Raw genomic sequence first — 22946 nt, 5'->3', positions numbered from 1 at the left:
CCTGAGCCTGTTCTCTCGTTTCGTGTTCCATCAATCTCTGCTGCAGGTGATGAACAATGTTCTGGGTGTACGGAGGGCTTAGATCCCGTTCCTATAGGCAACAACGTTGTCTCATCATCTGTCAGTCCAGCCTTGAACACACCAGCTAGTGACAACACAAGATCTTCTACTTCCCCTGCAACTCACGGCACCACTGGTTCTTTGTTTTCTGAGTCTGATTTTCCTCCTCTGTCAACTTCTGTCTCAGCTCAACCATCAACTCATCCGATGCAAAATCGGTTGAAATCAGGCATCGTAAAGCCTAATCCCAAGTATGTCCTTCACACGGTTAAAACCAAATATCCTGAGCCTAAGACTGTCAAGTCAGCGTTAAAAGATGCAGGATGGAAAACTGCTATGCAAGATGAGATTGATACTCTCACAGATACTGAGACGTATGAACTAGTTCCACCAGATCCCTCGGTTCAACCCTTAGGCTGCAGATGGGTTTTTAGAACCAAGCTGCGTTCAGATGGCTCCCTAGACAAACTCAAGGCACGCCTAGTTGCCAAAGGGTATGAGCAATCTGAAGGTATTGATTATCTAGAGACCTACAGCCCAGTTGTGCGTACTGCAACTGTAAGACTGGTTCTCAACGTTGCCACAGTCCACAAATGGGACATCAAGCAGCTCGATGTTAAAAATGCTTTTCTCCATGGTGATTTGTCTGAGGAGATCTATATGCTTCAACCTCCAGGCTTTCAAGATCCTAACAAACCTCATCATCTCTGCAAACTTAAAAAAGCTATCTATGGACTTAAACAAGCCCCACGCGCCTGGTTTGATAAGTTCAGTTCATTCCTGTTAGACTTCGGCTTTCACTGCACTATTGGTGATCCATCACTCTTTTTTTACAAGAAAGGAAATGATCTGATGTATCTTCTGCTATATGTCGATGATATGATTCTTACTGGAAGCAACAGTCAACTGATCCAAACTCTTCTTGAGTCCTTGTCTGCAACCTTTCGAATGAAAGACATGGGACCTCTCCACTACTTTTTGGCAATTCAAGCACATTTTCATAGTAATGGTCTGTTTCTGAATCAGGAAAAGTATGTTCGAGATCTCTTGATCATTTCTGGAATGAAAGATTGCACGTCAATGCCAACAACTCTTCCTCTCATGTTGAACAAGGTACCTGGTCAAGATGAACTTTTTTCTGATCCTACTCATTTTTGGAGCTTGGCTGGGAAGTTGCAGTATCTTACTCTTACCAGGCCTGATATACAGTTTTCAGTAAACAATGTATGTCAGAAAATGCACCAACCCTCGGTGGCTGACTTTACAAACCTGAAGAGAATATTACGGTATCTACAAGGGACAACTCAGATGGGAGTTAACTTGTCTTCACATACTGATCTCACTCTCCGTGCCTACAGTGACAGTGACTGGGCTGGCTGCAAGGAGACACGAAGATCCACTGGAGGATTCTGCACCTTCCTCGGTTGCAACATTATCTCATGGTCTGCAAAACGACATCCCACAGTTTCCAGATCATCAACTGCAGCCGAGTACAGATCTCTCTCTATTGCTGCTACAGAGTTGAAATGGATAGCTTCTATGCTTCAGGAAATGGGCATCAAACTTCCCTCTATCCCAGAGATGTATTGTGATAACCTCTCCGCTGTTTATCTCACTGCAAATCCTGGAATGCATAACAGAACTAAACACTTTGATACTGACTTTCACTATGTCCGTGAAAGAGTCTCTCTTGGTTTCTTGGTTGTGAAACAGATTCCTGCAATACAGCAGCTTGCCGACATCTTTACCAAATCACTTCCTCATGCTGCTTTTGCTGATCTTGCTTTCAAACTTGGTGTAGAATCTCCCCCAAGTTTGAGGGGGTGTATAGAACATAAAGACTCTGGACTTAGCAAAAACAGAGTTTTTGCTGCATCATCAAAAGCTGGGCCTACGAGAACCAAGCACACAATGGGCCTGCGGAAAGATGCCAAGCCCAACAATGTTCAAAAGGAAGCTTCAAGTCTTCCCGCCAACGGTCAAAATGGAGATAAGAGCAAGCAGACAAAAACTGAAGGAAAAGCAGAGTTTAACCGTACAACTCCAGCTCATGCCATACCGCTTGACAACAGATTCGAGGCTCTTGGATCAAGAAACGACGATTAGGGCTACGTGTCCCTTTCTTTTTGTTCGTTTTGCTTTCTCTATAAATGTAAAGCATCAGTTTTTGTAAAGTTTAAGTTTTTGAGAAATACAAAGTTTAAAGCTTTAAAGCCAAGGTTTTCATTTTCAACCTAATGCCATGGTATGGGTTAGTGAATTGTTCCCTTGTTATGTGAAATTAGCTCTGAGGCTTTGTTGATTTGATCAATTTTGTGAGGTTTTTGCGTTCGGGATTATCAATCGCTGCTTTTTCAATCCCAATTTTGGCGAAACTCTAGGAAAGATCGTTGCTCGTTAGGTTATTAATTTAGTCGCTGATTGCTCTGAGGATTTGTTGATTGATATTTCCCTAGAATTTTGATTCACGTTCGGGATAATCAACCACTGCATTTCGATCAAGTGGTTTTCCAGTGATTACAAAATCAATTATCTCTTTGCTTTTTTTCCACCCAGACCAGATCTGATTGTCATCTTCTTCAGGTTTATATATCGTTAAGCAAGGAAAAATTGTACTGTACCTGGATGCTGATATCAAGAAATGCATCAACCCAAACTACCAAGGTTTGAACAAATGGGACCCTTTTTTTCGTTTGTAAAATTGTCATCTGTCTCTCAATTCATTTGTGCTCATTGGATATTTAGTCCATTAAACCAAATGCAACATTTTGTAAACTATTCTCAGAGCTGAGCTTGAATGTACCAACATTTCTCTGGTTTTTCCCCTGTTTCAAGTGAGAATGATACGGAGAAAACAATATGCGAAGAGATATCTCCGGTCTTACTATTTCTCATGGTGTCATAACAGCGATACGGAGAAGCCTCACAATCGATTTATTGATGGATCTAAAGACAATGAGGCACAATATAGCAAATTTTGGCTCAAAAAGAAGAGGTAAGTAGTATATTTATCTAGATATGCTTTTTTTTTAACATTTTTAAAGTTGAACCTTCTCATCTACTTCATACAAAAATCCTTATCAATAAAACAGAGGAGACTAAAAAGAAACTGGTTTTGATCATATTTGAGAAACAGGGGAGAGAGTCAATCTCTACTTGGAGTAGCTCTGTAAAATCTGTAGTAAGTTTCATTCTGCGCATTCATTAAGTGAATTTTAATTTATCGTTCCGTGTTTTCAATTTGTATCATAATAACGCTGCTCCGTCTTTCTTTAAGACAGAGGGGGTCCTTCAACAGAAAAACAAAAACTGAGCATCATATTCTTAGCAGCTAACACCAAGTACATTAGAGCATGTACATTAGAGGGGTTTGGAGAAAGTTGCTTAAGATTATTATACTACTTTTTTTGTTTTAAGGATAATTAAGCAACTTTTATCATTAAGTGTTTCATTAATGGATTCGGTAAGAGTTGCTTAGTAATAAAAAACTAATATTTTTTTAAAAAATTTATTAACTTAATTTTTAATTTAAACATTCATTACATATAAAACAAGATTATAAAACAGTACATGAAATTATAAAAATTCAAAATATAGATATTTAAATTGTAAAACCTTTAGTTCTACCCTTGAGAATTGCCAAATTTGTTCCATATATTTTCATCTAAATCTCTCTTCAAGCGTTCATGTATTTTTGGATCACGGATTTGAATTCGTATGCCGATAAGGTTTCTGATGTTTGACGATATCTCTGTAGAGTACTCATAGTCCACTTGTGAAGTTCTGCTTGACTCTCCTTGTTGGAATTCTTCTATGTTATACTGAGTGTAGCCATTCCGTTCATTTTCTACTATCATATTGTGCAATATGATAGATGCGCGCATAATATTGCCAATCTTTTCCTTATCCCAGAAAAGAGTTGGATTTCTTACAATTGCAAAACGAGCTTGTAGAACTCCAAAAGCACGCTCGACATCTTTTCGGGCAGATTCTTGGCAAGTAGCAAATAATGATGCTTTATCATCTTGAGGCAGTGGAATAGTTGGTATAAAAGCTGCCCATTTAGGATAAATACCGTCAGTGAGGTAGTATCCCATCTTATACTTGTGTCCGTTAACCTAGTATTGAACTTTGGAAGCTCGACCTTGTAATATGTCATCAAAAACAGGTGAACGTTCAAGTACGTTAATATCGTTTAAAGTACCTGGAGGTCCAAAAAATGCGTGCCATATCCAAAAATCTTGTGATGCTACCGCCTCTAAGACAATTATCGGTTTTCCAGAACCATGTGTATATTGCCCTTTCCAAGCGGTAGGGCAATTTTTCCACTCCCAATGCATGCAATCTATGCTTCCTATCATCCCGGGAAATCCCCGTCTCTCTCCATCGTCGAGTAATCGTTGAAGATCTGCGGGCGTGGGTCTTCTTAGGTACTCATCTCTGAACAAATGAATTATTTCTTTAGTGAAACTTTTCAAGCATAACAAGTGCAGTACTTTCACCTAGACGGAGATATTCATCAACCGCGTCATCCGGACAACCATATGCCATCATACGAATTGCTGCCGTACATTTTTGTAGTCCGGATAGACCAAACCTTCCATGAGCATTTCTTCTTTGTTGAAAGTATGGAACTTCATTTGACAAGCGATCAACAATGTGCATGAACAGTTCCTTGTTCATTCGAAAACGACGTCGAATATGTTGAACCTTCACAGAAATAGTCATTCCATAGACGGTTGTGGCCTTGCTCGCGTTCTCTTTCTATATATGCACGTTTTTTCTTTTTCTGCATCGTTGCGGTTTGACGGTCTAACATAGCGTAAAACATATTATCAAATGCTTGATCACAGACCTCATCAAACGCTTCATCAAAGGAATCATCCGAATCATTGTTGGAAGATGATACCATATTTGGTGGAAAAATAATTTGATTGAGAATATTGGACAAAATATTTAGAGAAGAGGAGAGGAGATGAATATTTGTTGATGAGTAAACTATGTTGAGGTTGAAAGCTATAAATAGAGAAGAGGAGAGGAGATTGACGAATTGCTTGAACTAAAATGTGTTACAAAAAAAGATAAGAGTTTACAACCACCACACATAACTTGTAGATTACAAAGAAGATACAAAACCTTACATTCCAAAACACATAACTTGTGGTTTACAAATACTTGTGGTCCATCTCTCAGACCAAAAGCTCTGATATTCAAGCTCCCACCACTCATCCTTGTAGGTCCATTTCTCAGACCAAAAGCTACGGTCTTCAAGCTCCCACCACTTATCCTTGTAGGTCCATCTCTCAGACCAAAAGCAACGGTCTTCAAGCTCCCACCACTCATGAAAAAACTTGCATCAAAAACCTGCTTTATTAAGAAGAAGAATGTAACAAAAGCTTGCTTTAAAACTTGCATACTTGTATATATTGATAACAAAAACAAGAAGAATGTAAATTAACATAACCGATTCATTTTAAGTTAAGCAACATACATACTACATTGACATCAAAAACAAACACAAAAACTACATAGCCGATTCATCCAACACCTTAAAAAGACACAAACATAAAACACAAACTACATAAATCATACATATCCGATAAAAAACCAACCACATCAACTTGGTTCATACACCAAAACTACATCAATAATTCATTAATAAACTTAGTCTTCAAAGCTTTTTCTATCTCAGTTAATGGTTCGGTTTTAAGGAGAAGACTGTTAAGCACTTTTTTGTTAGTGATCTTATCCTTCATGGCAAGGTCTCTGTCCTTGAGATCCTACATGGTTTTTAGCTTCTTCATATCATCTTCTCCTTCTTGACCGCCTGTGTGAACTCCCTTCATCTTTGCAGCCTTCGCCGCCTTAACTCCTTGTGGCCTTTTCTCTTTATTGCTTCCTTCGAAGCCTTCTTCTATATCAACGCTTTGGGTTTGTGAGCTTTCAGAATGAGTTGTAGTTGCATCAACCTTCTTTTTGGCTTTCCACCTTCTTTAGCAGCAGAAACAGAGCACCACTTTTGGTCATGTCTGAGTTCTTGCCAAGCATGTTCAAGGTTGAACTTGAACATGTGATCATTGTAGAAGATGTGATGAGCTGCCTTCATCACATCATTCTCATTTTGTCCACTGCTTTGCTGTTTCAAAGCTGTTTCATAACAAGCCACAAACTTACAAACGTGGTCATTAATACGCTGCCACCTATGTTTGAGCTGACCAGCCTCTCTATCTTGTTCATTCTCCATCTTCTTAGAGTTGTTGAAAGATTCTGTTATTTTCCAAAAAGCACCAGCTTTTTGTTCATTGCTGATGATGAGTCTTTGGAGGTGTTGAGCCATGCACTTATCAATACAACATCTTCTACAGGTGACCACTTCCTCCTCTCTTTTCGTTCATCAGCTGCAGGACTCGGGTGAGAGAAGAGTTGGCTTGAAAAAATTGGGACTTGAGATGAACCAAGGTCTACACTCTGCGAAAAACAGAGTGTGTGTTCCTCTTGACTTGTTAAGAGGTTCACAAACCCCTGTGAGCTACCGTTTGGGTTCATAGAATCCATGTTGGTCGGTTTTAAGAAGTAAAAGGAGTTTCAAAAGATAAGTGTTTCGGAGGCTTGGTTAAGAGAAGTGTGTAGGAGGCTTGTTTAAGAAAGAAGATCGGGTTTGTGATATTAGAAGAGAAGAGTGATTTTAGAAGACAAGTGTTTAAGAAGTTTGTGAAAGAGTTGTGTTTTAGCGAGTTCTATATTTGTTAAAGAGAGTTAAGAAGTTTGTGAAAGAGTTAGTGTTTTAGTGAGTGTTGGTTTCCTTATATATTTGTGATGTTTTTTAAGAGTTTGGTACATTTAATAACCAGCGTTAATGATAGCTACTAGTTGTTATCTTAATAGTTAATATTTGGGATGTTTGATGTGATTTTGAGACAGCTTTTAAAGCACTCAATGTTTCTTTTAAACAAGCACCAGCTATTACCATAACTCTTCACCTAACAAACAACTACCACCATTTACAATCAATACTAACTAAGCGATCATATACAAAGAAAGCAACTATCAACCCTAAACAATATGCTAACTACAAGTTTAGAATGAAACTAACCTTTTAAGGCATGACAGCTGTTTGGATGCCTGCTTCGATCATTGGACCTTGGACAGACTTCTATGGCTGCAAACAATATGACCCAAATATCACATGTCTTGGTTTGAAAATGAAGACCCGAGAAGATACATTGTTGGTTTGAACAAGACTTACCTTGGGCTGAGTTTAGAAGGAAGTAACATCATCATCAAGAATTCCTTGTGCTCTCCATTTACACTCGCCAAAAAATTCACAACAACATTTTCATCATCAACTTTAACTTCATCATCAAAATAACATGATATATATGCATACACTAAGCAAAACCTATCATATACAGCACCAACCGATCATAAACATCACTAACAAAATAATTATAACTCAAAACTATCTGAACTCATTACAAACAACCGATCATATACTTCAACTTTAACTTCATCATCAAAATAACATGATATATATGCATATACTAAACAAAACCTATCATATACATCACCAACCGATCATTAACATCACTAACAAAAGAATTACAACTCAATTACTTCACCGAATACAAAGAACCGATCATATACCTCAATACACAAAATACAGTCTATATCTTCATGTAAACGCTTTCAAACAACTATATTCACGAGTATTATTCCCAGAGATTAGCCAAATTTCATTGAGCACAAAAAACCCCCAATTTTTTTCCCCGATTCAAAACCCTGATTTTGAAGAAAACATAACAAATACGCATAAAACACAATGAATCCCTCAAAAACGACTAACCTTCACGATTCGAGGACCCAATCCGCCGGAAAACAGTCGAAATCGCCTTCGATTTGCTCTGACAAGAAATCGCATGCACTCGCCTTCGAAATCGCCATGGGAGAGAGCTCTTGGGTGTTTTTTTCTCAGAAAATGTCAAGTGTCGGATAATTTTTGACCCACACGCGAGAAACCGATAATTTTTTCGTCCACCCAATAAAAATGCGACACGTCGCTTAAGGGATTCAGTATGGCTCGGCCCTTAAAACCCTTAGCGATGGGTTGACCCTTATTTTCTTGGGCTCCCTTTTTAATATTTTAACCCAAAATATTAGTATGCAACCCACCTAAAAATTGTTAAGGACCTTCAATGTACATGCTCTTAGTGAATCCTATATTGGGTTCCTTAGGATTATTTTATTATTATTATTATTTCAAAAAAATAGTAAAGAAACTCTAGTATTTTTTTCTTCTCCATTAGTGAACCCCATTAGGAATTTTAAGAATAAAATACAAGAGCTGAGAATATTTGAAGTACAACTGCTTGATTTCAACACCTGAACGTATCATCTTCTTTAATATTTCAAAAGCTGAGAAAGCATCATTACTCTTCGCTTGCGTACCGTCAGCTTCCTGAACGCCATCAAGACCTTGCTGCTTCTGCTCACCATCCCCATCAGGCAAGTCCTGAACCACATCAGTAGATCCATCTACCAGTTCAAGCTTCTCCTCCAAGGTCAGAGTTCCATTTACACCATTGTTCTCAGCAGAGCCATCAAAGCTAGCGTCAGGAGGCGGTGGAGAAAGAGCACATTCAAGAGGGCAAACACATCAACCCAAACATGTGGACAAGACTTAGCAAGATGATTCAAACCCCCTGAAGCATTGTAACATCAAGAAACACAATCATTTATCTAATGGTTATAGAAACGTGAAAAGGAAGAAAAGTTCCATACCCGCCATCTATAATTCAGCGAGCCACTGAGTTCGTATTCAGTGCTTTGTCTGCCTCCTCACACACAAACTTCTTGTCTTGTGAAGCTTTCATTAGCAGCTGTAGTAGCTGATTTGGTTTGACACCATCAAAATAGCACTTAAGATATCGCTAGCCAAATCAGATCATACTTCTACTCATAAAATGGGTAGCAACAGAGAAGAGTGATAAATTGCAAATCTCCTTGTGCTATTCAATGAGTCGTATACTTTAATCCAATCTTTTGATGCTAATTTCTCCAGTAATCTCTTCAATTTATTAACCAAACAAAATTTAGATTGAGTCTATGATCATTCAAACAAACAATTATAAATGTTTCGAGAATCAAGTAAGGTGATTGAGTCTATGATCATTCAAACAACCAATATGTACCTGGAAAGGACTGACACGGACGACATGTACGCCGAAAGAGAATTGTCAGTGAATGATTTTCCGACACCGCCTTTGCCCAGAACTAGAACTGTCATAGTGTTTATATCCTGCAATTACAAAACCCCATTGTCCTAAGCATAACGGAGAAACCGATTTCAAAGAATCAGGGGAAAAAAACAAACCTTTGGCTTCAATTTGCCGAAGAATTCACCTAACTTTTCTCGGGTAGCCGCTGGAAATTGCTGAGATCCGACCCATTCACGAACAAGAGACCCCATCACTTCAAAACCTTCACCAACAAAAAAAAGATAATTAAGTAATACCCTAGAGAAGATGAAGATGATAGAATAAACATATCTTCGTCGGCCAAGAGAAGAATGTCGAGAGAGATGAGAGATACAAAAAAATACTCGAGAAATTGATTAAAAAAAATAATCCAACCAAAACGAGCCACGTACCCTTAAGAGACGGGTTTGTCAGCCCCCTCGCTAAGGATCGCTCCATCAACATTTTCTCATTTTTGATTAATTTTTAAATAATTTTGCATAGGAGACTGGGCCAATTAGCTGGGCTGAACCCTCAATGTACATGCTCTAAGAGTATGTACATCAGTGATACTCATTTTGAATATCTTTAAATTTATTTTATTGATTTTTTTTTTATCTATAAACAGTGAAGAACTTTTATTTTTTTCTTCTTCCATTGGTGAACTTCATTGAAGTTCTTAAAAATAAAAAAAATTTAAGAGAAGACATCTAACTAGTGCCACCAAATAAGCCAAGTTCAATGTCAAGACTTTACAAACACATTCAAGTATTTGAAATCAAAGACATCACCCAAACACACAACGATAAAAGGTTCAGTGAGTATGTAAATCTCTTGTGAACACATTACAAAATCTTTCTGCCTCCTCTGCTTTGATATTCTTTGAGATCATCTCTGTTATTGCAGCTGTGCAACGATTTATTCATATGGAAAGTGAAGCTCATCTCTGAAGGGAATAATGATACCTCTCTTTTTCTGTCATCATCTTCTTCTTCTTCTTAGAAATTCAGTGAAGAAAGCCTTTCTTTGATCAGATTCTCTACTGGCACCTGCTCAAAGTTTACCTCCTTAGCGTCAGAGATTGTTGTTGGTTCACCATCTTCATGTAGCATCATCACAGGGTTTGCCATTCTTCTTAGCTAATAAGAAACCAACAGCTGCTGTAAGAAGAACCATCACAGTCGAAAACAAAACTATCATTTTCTTCCGAAGTATCATCAGAGCCACAAAAATAAACAATACACAAGACCAAGACAATACTTATCATCATCTTCTTCGCCACTTATGATAATACTTGCAACGCCATCTTCATTCGACCTCCTGTGGCGGACATAAGTTTTAAGCTTACGCAGAAGAGGCAAGTGAGCCACTGAGTTAACCATCGTATTCAGTGCTTTGTTTGCTTCCTCACACACAAACTTCTTGTCTTGTGAAGCTTTCATTAGCAGCTGCAGTAGCTGTTTTGGTTTCAAATGAGGTTCTTCAAATAACTTTTATTCAAATCAGATCATACTTGTACTTGAATTGAACAATTTAAGATGAGAAAGGTAGATACTCACAAAATTGGGTAGCAACAGAGAAGAGTGATAAATTGCAAATCTCCTTGTGCTTTTCAATGAGTCGCATACTTTAATCCAATCCTTTGATGCTAATTACTCCAGTAATCTCTTCAATTTACTAACCAAGCAAAATTTAGATTGAGTCTAGATCATTCAAACAAACAATTCTACATGTTTCAAGAATCAGGTAAGAATCTGACCTGAACAGTGGACTCCGGATCAGTGAATCAAATCAGCAATCCCGTTTATTGCGGCCATTACATTCTCTGCAATCTCCTTCCTTCCCATTGACAATTTTGCCACCTTGACAACACTGCAAGTACCTGTCCCCACTCCCCACGAAGAACAATTGTCATTAGCCTCCTCTCCGCGAAATACAGCTCGACCCATTTCTCCTCCACTAATTTGCGTAAATCGGACTTCAATTTGGAGACCTTAATCACGGTGCTGTTTGGAATCTTCTCTGCTTCAAGGCCGCTTCCTTTGTGATTTTGTTCTTGTGTCTGTCATCGATTATCAAACAGAGCTCCGGCGACTCTTCCACCAGGTCGATGAGAGGTTGAATTCGATTGGAGAAGATGAAGACAATTACTAAACCAAAAAGTCTCGCGAAAGAATGCTTGTGAGAGAGATGATTAAGGAATGGAAAACCCGAGTGAAATTTCGCAAAACGCTTTAAAAATTCCAAATGATTCGACCAATCCCCAAGTGCCACGTCCTTGTAAGAGACGGATTGTTAAGAGCATCATCAACGCTAAAACCCATTTAAATCTCTTAGCTATTTTTTTATTATATTTTCAGCATAAAAGTGAATAAGAAATCTGGATAAAAAACCCATATTTTCAGGTTGTTCAATGGCAGAGACTCATAAGCGTTTTTTAAAAAAAAATTTGTGATCACACCTTTGCTCGGTCTTCTTTCCAGCCAAAGAATACACACAAGCGAGAACAGAGACTCAACCATAGTCATAATAGTTCTTCTCACTGCTTTCAAAACCTCTGCAACAAACAAAATGTTTTGCTCTATACTCTGCGTCACTATTGTCCCTCTTCCTCGTTTATTACCCTTTTAAACTATTTAAGCACTTGAGTGTTCCCTTCTTGAGCTTGTTCCTATAACGATTATACGCTGCGATCTTCTCATTGATGTCTGATTCATTGCAGCATAGTGTTAGTTGAAGTTCGTGCAGGCTATGTCTCACCAGTGCCATCACATCCTTTGACACATTGCAAACATCTAACATTGTTACTGAAGCTTCAGACACTTGCTCGATCCATTTCTTTTTCCCTTGTTGACACAAAGACTCTCTTGCTTCTGGAAAGTGATCGAGAAGATAGTTTGCGCAGTCTTGTAATTCTTTCAAACCTTCCAAGTCCATTTGTTCCATTCAATTGAGACCTCGAAAGGGTTTTCCTTGATTCAAAAGAAAAAGTGAAGAAATTCAAAGGAAAATAATGATTTTTAATGAGAGATTGAGATTGGTTTGCGAATGGTTTTGTGAAATCAGCGTCACCGGAAACTGGGTAACAGAAACTGAATCGATTGAGGATTGATTCGAAATCTGGGTTCAAATCCGTAACAAGACGATCCGAAAATCCACCACTGCAGTTAATCGAAGAACCTCCGTTTTGAGTCAGATTAATCGGCAAAAAGGCGTAAATCAGCCATGTCTGGTTGTTGTTGAGCTTCACGGTGAATTTCGTAGATGAGCTGTTTCAAGTAAACGATAAAATCGTGTGAATCATTGAGATTGTGGTCGAGGAGTTACCGGAGACAGAGCAGGTGTTAAAGGTTTACCCCCGAAAAATGTTTTGTCGCCCAAACTCTAATACCAATAATATGAAGACATGTGGCTATAGAAACGTTCCTTATTGTCCCCAAATAAGAAACGTTTCTGAACTTAAAGAAACCGATTTGATTATAAATACCGCGTTAAAGATGCTCTAAGTATGTTATTTAAGAGACGGGTTCAGGAGAAAAGACCTTTTTCTTTTTTAAAAAAAACGTTTGGCCTATGTTTTCAGGTCTAAAAAGGGTTTAGATACCCTAATGGACATGATCTAAGAGTCGGGTAAATAAACAAACTCTCTTTGTATTTCGTCTCATGTTTCTTGCTTCATGCATAGGTTTGAGCAAGTAATAAATGAGGGGTACGTAAATAATATAGACCCTCTTCATCTTTCTTTCTTCATGCATAGGTTTAAGCAGCAAAAAACAAAAGATTCAGTAGATGATTCAATAGCTAAGAAAAAATAATCTGGGTCAAAGGTTAGGGTATCTCCAACGGGGTATGAGTGGTTATCATAAGTGGGGCCCTTTATTTTTTTTGGATTTAAAAATTTAAAAACAAGCTCATTTCTATGAACCCGTATGACTGCACTCAACATGTTGATCCCGTATGACTCAGTATCATCGGACAGCTGGCGGTGTATTATTGGTCAAAGTGGGAAGAAAAAATTTTCATTGGGCATTTCTTTTCCCTTAAAATTTCTCGACAAAATTTCATTCTCTCCCCCATTTCTTTTTTCCGATAATCTGCCAAGTGCAAATCGGTTCGCGTTTATACTGGTAAAGAATTTGCGTTTCTCTCTTCTTCTTTGTTCTGTATCTGAATTTCGATTTCGTAGAAACGGTGCAGTCTCATCTAGATTTCTAATCATTGACGAATCTTTGATTTCGTTTTCTTAGATTTCAAGTTTTGCCATTCGATTTTGTTTTCTAATTTCTGTGGATATAATTGGGTAGATTTGTCATCTGGGTTTCGTTTCTGATTTAATGTGGTATTCCATTGGCCATATTTGGTAGCAATAGGTGGCTGTTTTCCCTTTTCTTTTTTGATTTTGCATGTAGGATCCATGGCCTGGTCGCAAAACAAATTTCTCAATGCAGTTTACGCTGGACCGTGTGTCTTTTCTTAGTTGTAAATTTTGGTTTTTATGAACTTGGAAAGATGTTTCTGTTAGGGATGTATTGGGATTTGCTAATAGAACATAACTGATTTGGTTCGCACATCTGGTCCTATCTCCCATTAGTTATCTTCTTTCATCTTTTGGTCTCTATTTGAATTGTTGACCTCTTTGCTTCATGCTTCTGCAGGTACATACGGCTGATCGTTGTAGAAGTCCTTCGTCTCTATCCTCAGCCTCCTTTGCTCATCAGACGCACTCTCAAAGCAGAAACTTTGCCGGGTATGTTTCAAATTCTCAACTTTCTTTAACAGAAAAAGTTTAGATTATGATCATAATTCCTGGTTGTGAGACATGACGAGGAGGAGATGATTTTCTCTGCTTTGCTTATTGGCTGTTATTGGTTAATATTATGTTATTAACTTGTGAATAATGAGGAACTTTAATCTCGGTCTATATGCCTGGAGGCCTGTTTTGTCCAATGCTCACACATTCATTACCAAGTAAGATTCAGAGCCTTGACCATTTAAATATCTGGATGTTAGTTCTTTGTTTGGTTGTGAACTAAACCAAGCTTTTGTTATCCTACGAAGCATTGCTTTAGGAAAGGACCTGAAAAAATTCCTGATGGTATGTCCAACCTTTGCTGCTGACATTTGCAATCTAGTTAACAATCTTGAAAATGGATAAATTCTTATGGGAAATTAGTTTCATTTCATAGCTTTCAGTTGAACCTTTTCTATACACCGTGTAAACAGAAATATGTTTTATGCAATAATCTGTGAAATGAAGTGATTTGGTTGGTAATCCACATTGTTTATTGTCATCAGGTTGTTGTTGGTCTATGGATCATCTCGGTAGTTGAATACTAATGAATTAGAGGATTTGCAGTATGAAACAGAAGAGGAGTCAATGAAGGCTATAGAAGGGATACACGGGAAGGTATTCAGCTCAACACCACACACGCTTGTCTTCATTTTTTAATCTGATTTTGATTTATAAAGAATTGTTTGTTTATGTGTGTGTATTCTTACAACTAATAAATTTATAATGTAATTTTCTTTGTTTAACTATTTTCAGAAATAAATCAATTTTAAAAAAATATTAAAATCGGATGAACCCCAAACGAATTCAGGGTTGGAGGTCGCTTGTAGGGAGAAGCTCATCACTGTTCTAAAACAAAAAAAAATTAATAAAATAATCTTATGATCCCCACTAAAGGGATCAGCGATGGAGATGCCCTTAGTAAACAATCTCTCGTTGTTCACTCTCCTGTCTTTTTACCTCCTCCTTTGAGTTGCAAACTTGTTTAGGATAAGGTGAAGTAACTATCATACTCTATTCTCCTATAACTCGTTATGGGGTGCTCACAATATCTTAAAACACACTCAAACACAATTAAACGCAAAACAAAAAAACTCAAGCCAGGCTTCAACAGAACAAAATTTCAAACACAAATCAAAACATAAGAAATAAGAAAAACACACATAAACGGTTACAAAACTAAAACACAGCACAACAAACGAGCAACACGTAAACACCAAACTCCACACTCAAAGAACTAAAATACAACACCAAACTGCAAACTGCTTGGGCCTTTTGGTCCAAACCCAAACTTTCCACATATTTATGTTTTTGTTTCAAGGGAGGATCGAACCTGGGTGAAGTGGTGTAACACCCCACACAACCCTTCCCTACCACTGGACCACAACGATGCGAGCTAACGTATACCAGTTGGTATTCTTTTGCGGTGTGTAGATGCTTTCTGTAGTACATTATTTAGCATTCCATACGATTGTTTCCTCTTTAATGCGTAATATAGTGTTCTAGATTAGCTACATTCATCTTAGACGTTATTCCTCTTATACTTTATATTTAATGCTATTAGTAACTAGAAGCCATTTTAGGAAGTTTACAGGGACAAAAGAAATTATTGTTTCATATTAATTTGTGTGTTGTCTTAACTATTTTTGTATCCAATAGAGAAATTCAGGCCACTAGAAGCGAAAATGGTGTCCAAAAGAAAGAGGTGATTAGTATATTTATTTAGATGTTGCTTTACCAGTTTTAAGTTAAACTTTTCAATTTCTTTTCATCTATTTATTAAACAGAGGAGAAATCCAACATATCAAAAACTGGTTCAGATCATACTTGATAAATAGAGGAAAAGGTCAATCTCGACATGGAGTAGCTCTGTAAAATCTGTAGTAAGTTCATTCTTCGCATTCATTATGTACTTTTATTTTATTGTTCTGTGTTTTCAATTTGTTTCATAATAACCCTGCTCCTAGTTTCTTATAAACAGAGGAGATCCTTCAGTAGAAAACAAAAGACTAGCATCAAATCTCGCAGCAACGGAAAAATTGAAGAGTCTGGTAAATAAACAAACTCTCTTTGCACTTCTCATGTTTCTTGCTTCATGCATATGTTTGAGGAAGTAAATGAGGGGTCAAGTAAATAAAATAAACGCTCTTCGTCTTTCTTGGTTCATCCATAGGTTCTTAAGCAGCAAAAAGACACAAGTTTAGGTGCAAATGGGTCAGAGACTCAGAGGTAAATAAAAAAATCTCTCTTTGTTTTCTTCTCGTGTCTTTTACTTCGTCCTTTTGAGTTGCAAACTCGTGAAAGATAACATAACGTAACTATCTGTATAACTCATTCTGGGTTTCTCACACCATCTGAAAACACGCTCAAGCACAATTAAACCATGAAGCACAAAAACTCAAACCACACTTAAGCATAACAAAATTTCAACACACATCAAAACATAATAAATGCGCTAAACACACTAAAATGCAGACCCGTCCCTACTATAAAGCAAGTGAAGCACTCGCTTCAAGCCACAATATATATGTTTAAACTTTTTGGGCTGCATCTTAAGAAATTTTAGTTTGGTGTAATGGTTAACCATTTTGATTTTGAGTCAGCAATGTCTTGTGCGAAGCCTTTCTTGTATATCTTCTTATATAATTCCTTGGCAATGCGTTTTTTCCCGTATTTCATATTTCCTTATTTTTTCTTATGCAATTTCTAATTTTTATAAATTTATTTTAGGACAATAATAGAAACAATCTTTTTTATCTTTCTTTATAAATTAAACTTAAATCTGTATATAAATCTTTACAAAATGTAAAACTCTCGACATCGTTACTTAAAAGTTCCAAGTCTAAGAATCCACAAACCATGATTTAACCATATTCAATGATTTGAAGTATTTATATATAAGGCCACATGTATTTTTCAAATATGCTTTATACTACAAGAAAACATGTATATTTCCGATAAAACTTTCTGACAAAACTTTTCAACAAAAAATGTGGTTGGAAAATTCCGACTATAATTTTTGAAATTTCCAAACTGACGACTATAATTTTTTCAAAAATTTGTAAAAAACTTCCTTCGAATCTTTTCATCGGATTTTTCGACATAAAATTTTCTCAGAATTTTGCCAAAATTCTCACAAAATATAGTCGGAATTTTCCGATGAAAAGATTTCTCGAATTTTGTCGTAAAACTTTTAGGAAAATTGTCGGAATTTTTAGGGATGGAGATACATTCTTGAAAAATTGTCCAAAATCTTACTATTTGAAAAAATTATGTAATATGGAAAATTAATTTGTTAATGATGTCAGAAATTTGTAGGAACCAGATAATATATATATATATATATATATATGTTTTTTTCTCCTCAAAAAATTTTCAGAATGGGAGAGTATATTAATATCTTGTCAGAAATTCGTCGGATAATTTCCGGTGACCTTTCTGGTTGAGTTTATTGTAAAGTTCTTGGGATAGTTCTAACAATTTTCCGACGAATTTATGACAATTTTCTAACTTGTATAGGACATTTCTCAGAAAATACTAAACGTTTCCGACAAAATTCCAATAACATGTTAAGTCATATCATCTACGGTTTCTAGACAACGTCACTGGAAACTTCTAGAAAATCAAATTTTAGCCTATAAAACTGTGTAACTTTCCCTCTGCACTCTCACAACTTTTGCCATAACAATCTCACAACTCTTTCTTCTATTCCTCTCTACTTCCACTTAGACAACTACGAATCATTTTGTAAGGAAAGTGTGTTTTTGTTATAATTGTTCTATTATAAATTATGAGATGACCTTTTGTTTTCGTTTTTTTTTTTTACTTTTTTAACATTAGAATAGAATTGTAACATTAGAATAGTTGTTAACTCGAAATTGTTTTGGAATTCTAAATTCTTATAAAATTTAAAATGTAGTTTAAAGATTAATCTTTTAATGGTAGTTAATTGAAAATTGTTATGAAATAGTTTTTTTTTTCTCCTCGGAAACATCTCGAAATTTATTTTTTAATAATATTTGGTCAGAAATTTGTCAGAAAAATTCTGGTGACTGATGTGGTGTGTGTCGAGGGTTGTCAAGTTTTACCCTAAATGAAATCAATAGCCGCAAGTACACATCTGATCGATTGTAGTACTTAGAGATCGAATCCACAGGGAAAGAGGATCTTTCCTGCAAAAGTCTTCGAAAGAAATATAAAGTAAGGAAATCTATAACCAGGCGAGTTTTGTGAGGGTTTTGGTGGTGTGTTTAAAATGCAAAAACGAATTTTAAAGAGAAACTACGGGAATTAAAATGACATAATAACTAAACTTAACGAAAAAGGGTAAAAACGAGAAAAACGGCTAGACCTAATTGCTAAGTGAAAATCGATTGAAAGAGTAAAGATACTAGACTAAAGCTTGAATGAAAATCGGTGTAAATCTATAAGAAAAGAGGCGCTGGGGTTCAGGGAAGTTTTCTCAGGGGTACGAACGATTCAAAACATTGCTAGAGAGTAAATTTGATAAGATCTTAGCTTAAACTTTTCGAACTGGAGTCACGGACGTATGAATACGCCACTATCGTGATCATAGACAACTATCTCTAGTAACCCTGACCAGTAGGTTTCCACTCTGTCCCTGGAAAAGAAGAGATGCATTATGTTTAAGACTCGTCAGCATTCACAAATCGCCCATAGGTAGGTTTCTACTCCTATGTTTGTTTTGCCCTCCCAAAATAGATCTGACACCGGATGAACACTTTCGTGTCACCAAGCATCTGGATCAGATTGTAGTTCATGACGCTACTCTCATGCAGTAAAAACGAATTCAGAAGAAAAAGTTCTAAGATTCGGCTCAAAAGCTCATGGAATCCTCACCGAACATATAAATCCCCATCGAAAATCCCTTAAACCCAACAATAAAATTACTCAGACATGATGAACGAAATCAAAAACATAGTATTAAAAAGTAGAATAGAAACCGAAATTGAAAAAGAAAGAACAAGGGTTCAAGAGACAGATCTCTCTCTCCCTAAAACCTAAAAACAAAGCTTAAAGTAAAATTTATGTAAAGTATTTCGTCTCTCTTCTTCTCTCTTGAAAAACGACATAAATGACATGTATTTATAGTCTCCAATACTCTCTGGTGTCTAGGGTTCCGGAATTGAGGCTGGGAAAATGATACGGGCTTCAGAAATGGGCCTTCAAAGTTGGAGTTAGCTGGCCGCGGTCGGGATGAGTGTGACCGCGAGAAATGGGTGGCTGGCCGCGGTCGGGATGGCTGTGACCGCGGGGATTGGTCTGTTGGCCGCGGGTGGAAACGCTTGTCGGCTGGTTTACGGGACATCTTGTTCTTCGCGTATCTTTTGATTGAACATTTGGATTGCCAAGCTGTAAAGTGTGCTGGAAAGCTGATACTTCCATCTTTAAGATCTCCAAATTTAAGCTGGATCAGACGGTGATAAGACCTTCAATCAGGGGTGAACTTCTGACGGTGTGACTCTGAGCTGAAATCTGGTTTTCTATCCATTTTGTTAAGCTTTTCCCAAAGTTACCTAAAAAGAGTCTTGGAACTACAAATACTAGAAAAACGTAATAAAATTACTTAAAAGCAATTAAAAACATAGAAAAAGTATTTCAAAACGATCCATAAAAGTGGTCAAAATACGGTGTTATCAGTGACTTTCCGATTGATTTTGTCAGAAAGTTCTCGGAATATTGTCGAGAAATTTCCGACAAAATGTTATTAAATTATTATTTTCTTAGAAATTCTTCGGAAAACTTCCGAGAAATTTCCAACCACCTTATTCCGACAACTTACAGATAAACAATTTTCTCAGATATTTTCTGACAAACTTGACAAATTTTATTTCCGAGGCCCATATTGAGATCAATTTTTTTCTTGGAAAGTCATCGAAAAAATTGTTTAGTTCCGACCAAAAGCTTGGTCGGGAATTCACATATTTTCTTGTAGTGTTAAGGCATCTCCAATCCTGAGACCCTCTTTGGGGTTTTTTAGTTTTTTTAATATATTTCTTTTTAAAAAAACAGCGAAGAACTCCTCTTATTTTTACACCTCCAACCCTGATTCCCTTTTTGAAGTTTTTCTGAATAAAAAAAATATTTTTCGAAAATATTTTTTTTGCAAATTGTGATAATTTAGATAATAAATATTACATAAACTATATTACATAAAACCAAATTAATATAGGAAGAGATGATTTATAGAAGTACAAAATATAAAAAATTTGATAAAAAAACATTCAAATACAACACTTAATATTTTTTGGCGTTTTGGAAGAATGATTATGGTATACTGTATACAAACAATGAATGTGCTAGAAATATGATCAAAGAAAACCATAATCCACAAATATCAAATTTTGACGTTTCAGAATGATCAAAACGATAACGATGGTAATGGCTTTAGAAAGTGACTTTCAGGTGGAAGAAAGGCCGAGGTTGGAGTTCTATCCCATGTCCATATAACTACGGTCGCACAAACAAGCACAACAAGCACAACAGAGATAACCCATGTCCATTGAGTTGTCGGCTCAAACCAACAGCAAAATCACACATGTCAATTACTTCCTGCAAAAGAAACCAAGTTTTGCAGAGTTAACATACCTGAAAGAAGACGGCCAAGATAGTTTTGCAGAGTTAACATACATGAACTTCTCCAATTCCTTCAGCAAGGATCTTCCCCATTTCAAGTGAAAGAAGACGGCCAAGATAGTCAAGTTTGGATCTGAGTGCATCTCCAATTTGTCTCACTATACCACCTCTCTTGGGAGCAGGAACCTGATAAAATATTCTATAATTTGTTAGTTATTTTGTGCAGTCTTCTTAAAGGTTCTAAGCAAATCACTCAGTCATTTACCTGCATCCTCGCAAGCTTTCAAACCTTCCTCGTAATTATCTAGAGAAGCTTCAACAACTTGAGCAATTGGCTGCGTCGATAGTGAAGCATTTCAGTATGCAAATACAGAACAAAACCGTTCACATGGTAGAAACAAAAATCAAACAAGATTCAATCGGAGAAAAAAAACTAATCCAGCTTATAAAGTATTTCATCAACAAGAACAATAATCATTGGCCCCAATATGATCAACAGATACAATCACTCTCGATTCTCTTCTAACAAAAAGAAAACTTCAAACATAAGTTCAAAAATCATGTAAGAACCTGATTGTTGGCGGGATTGAGAGTAGAGACAACGGGTCCGTTTCCTTGCCATTTGCCACCAACGTAACTTCCGAGGTTGTGAGAACTCAACCCAATCTCACTCAGAAACTCGTACTCTTTGTTCGCAGAACCCATCTCTTCTGCTAATATACCCATACACTAAAGTCAAAATCGGAGAGAAACAAGTAGTAATTGAAACATCACTCAAACACTGGTTTCATCACTAGGAAATGAAATTAGATACATAACAAACCCAAAGAAAATCAACAATCCAGAACTCCCAAAAAATAATTATGATCCGAGAAATCACCTAATTATCGATTGTATCGACGAAGGGAGCTTCTTGGTTAGTTCTGATCACAAAAACTTTAAAAGGACTAAAGGAGTGAGAGAAGTGAGAGAGACATGTACGTCTTTAATCGTTTACAAATGCATATGGGTTCGGATTTCTTACGTTGCTCGTCGTGTCAGAGACGGTGAACCGATTCGTCGCCTCAGCAGAGAATCTCACCGGAGAATGGCGTCGTCGGTGAAGAGAAAAGAAAAGAAAACACTTGTATCGCGAAAAATGAAATGATACACGAAAAATAAAGTCTCTCCTCCAAAAATTCAACCAATCGCGAGCCGCCACGTCATCGAACATCTTCTCATGAGACGGTCTCTCCGGTATCTTGCGTCTCTTCTGCAAGAGACGGATATTGAGCTTCTCATTTTTTTAAATTGCAAATAAGTCCCTCGAACCCACCGAAGAGTCTCTGAGCATCTCGTGTTAGACCATCTCCAACCTTAAAATCATTTTTGGAGATTTTCAGGTTTTTTTTTTATTATTTTATTTTTTTACATAGTGAATAACCCTTCTATAATTTATCCCTCCAATCTTGATACTCTGTTTTGATTAAGTGGTATATAAGCAAGAATAAAAGGAGAGACGATGAAACAGCAAAGCTTAGCCCACCACTAAACCTTTTTTGCCCCTTCCTAAAATGCAGCGAATCAGGAACCGCCACGTCACCGAACAACCTCCCATGAGACAGACTGATACGTCGAGGAAATTGAGCTTTAAAATTTTAAAATTTGCAAATCAACTCCTCGGGCCTACAGACGATCCTCTCTTGAGACTCTGTTGGAACTGCTTTTAAGCCACTCAAAATTAAGAGACAGCACTGCTAAAACGCAACAAAAATAAATATAGCATAAAAAACGAGCAACACATAAAAAACCAAACTCAACACTCGAAACAAAAGAATCCCTAACAAAAAAAAATATAAGAGCCAAAAGTACACAACTTGGTAATCTTTTGCAGTGTGTAATTCTTTCTTTAGTACATTATTTAGCATTCCATACGATGGTTTCCTCTTTAATGCGTACTGTAGCATGATTAAATGTGTGTGTGCTCCATGTTAGCTACATTCCTATTATACTCTACTGTCTCTAGTGAGTTATTTCTTAATGCTATCAGTAACAAGAAGCCATTTTACGTGGTTTTTGAGTACATGGACGCTGATTTCAAGAAATACATCAGAAGTTTCCGTCAAACTGGAAGGAATTTTTCCAACCAAGTCAAGGTTTGGACGACTTGAGCCTTTTTTTTTTTGTCATTGTCATCTTTCTCTCATTTCATATGTGCTCACTTGATCATAGTCCATTGAACCAAATGCACCATTCTGTAATTATTCCAAACCAACAACTATGCAAAG

General features: G+C 36.8%; 1 protein-coding gene, 2 long non-coding RNA genes and 1 pseudogene across 3 annotated transcripts; all 4 read right to left on the bottom strand.

Moving 5' to 3' along the window:
* Positions 1 to 3683: 3683 nt before the first annotated feature.
* LOC112081538 lies at positions 3684 to 4972 on the bottom strand (annotated as a pseudogene).
* An 868-nt stretch (positions 4973 to 5840) lies between these two features.
* LOC112081537 (glutathione S-transferase T2-like) lies at positions 5841 to 6304 on the bottom strand. Its single transcript, XM_024148298.1, has 2 exons — positions 6102 to 6304; positions 5841 to 6048 (listed from the first exon to the last, which is right to left on the bottom strand). The coding sequence occupies exons 1-2, from the start codon at positions 6302 to 6304 to the stop codon at positions 5841 to 5843; spliced, it is 411 nt and encodes a 136-aa protein (XP_024004066.1).
* Positions 6305 to 8363: 2059 nt separating this feature from the next.
* Positions 8364 to 9634, bottom strand: LOC18027962. The gene is made up of 4 exons (XR_002896516.1): positions 9431 to 9634; positions 9249 to 9355; positions 8839 to 8945; positions 8364 to 8759 (listed from the first exon to the last, which is right to left on the bottom strand). It is a non-coding gene; the product is annotated as an uncharacterized LOC18027962 (long non-coding RNA).
* A 10679-nt stretch (positions 9635 to 20313) lies between these two features.
* Positions 20314 to 21817, bottom strand: LOC112081464. The gene is made up of 6 exons (XR_002896532.1): positions 21704 to 21817; positions 21560 to 21615; positions 21250 to 21389; positions 20945 to 21014; positions 20734 to 20865; positions 20314 to 20655 (listed from the first exon to the last, which is right to left on the bottom strand). It is a non-coding gene; the product is annotated as an uncharacterized LOC112081464 (long non-coding RNA).
* Positions 21818 to 22946: the final 1129 nt, after the last annotated feature.

Source organism: Eutrema salsugineum, unplaced genomic scaffold (genome assembly GCF_000478725.1).
Source record: "Eutrema salsugineum unplaced genomic scaffold, Eutsalg1_0 scaffold_10, whole genome shotgun sequence".
Taxonomy (NCBI): Eukaryota; Viridiplantae; Streptophyta; class Magnoliopsida; order Brassicales; family Brassicaceae; genus Eutrema; species Eutrema salsugineum.
The sequence above is the reverse complement of the archived record's forward strand: the minus strand, read 5'-3'. Positions and strand labels throughout refer to the sequence as shown.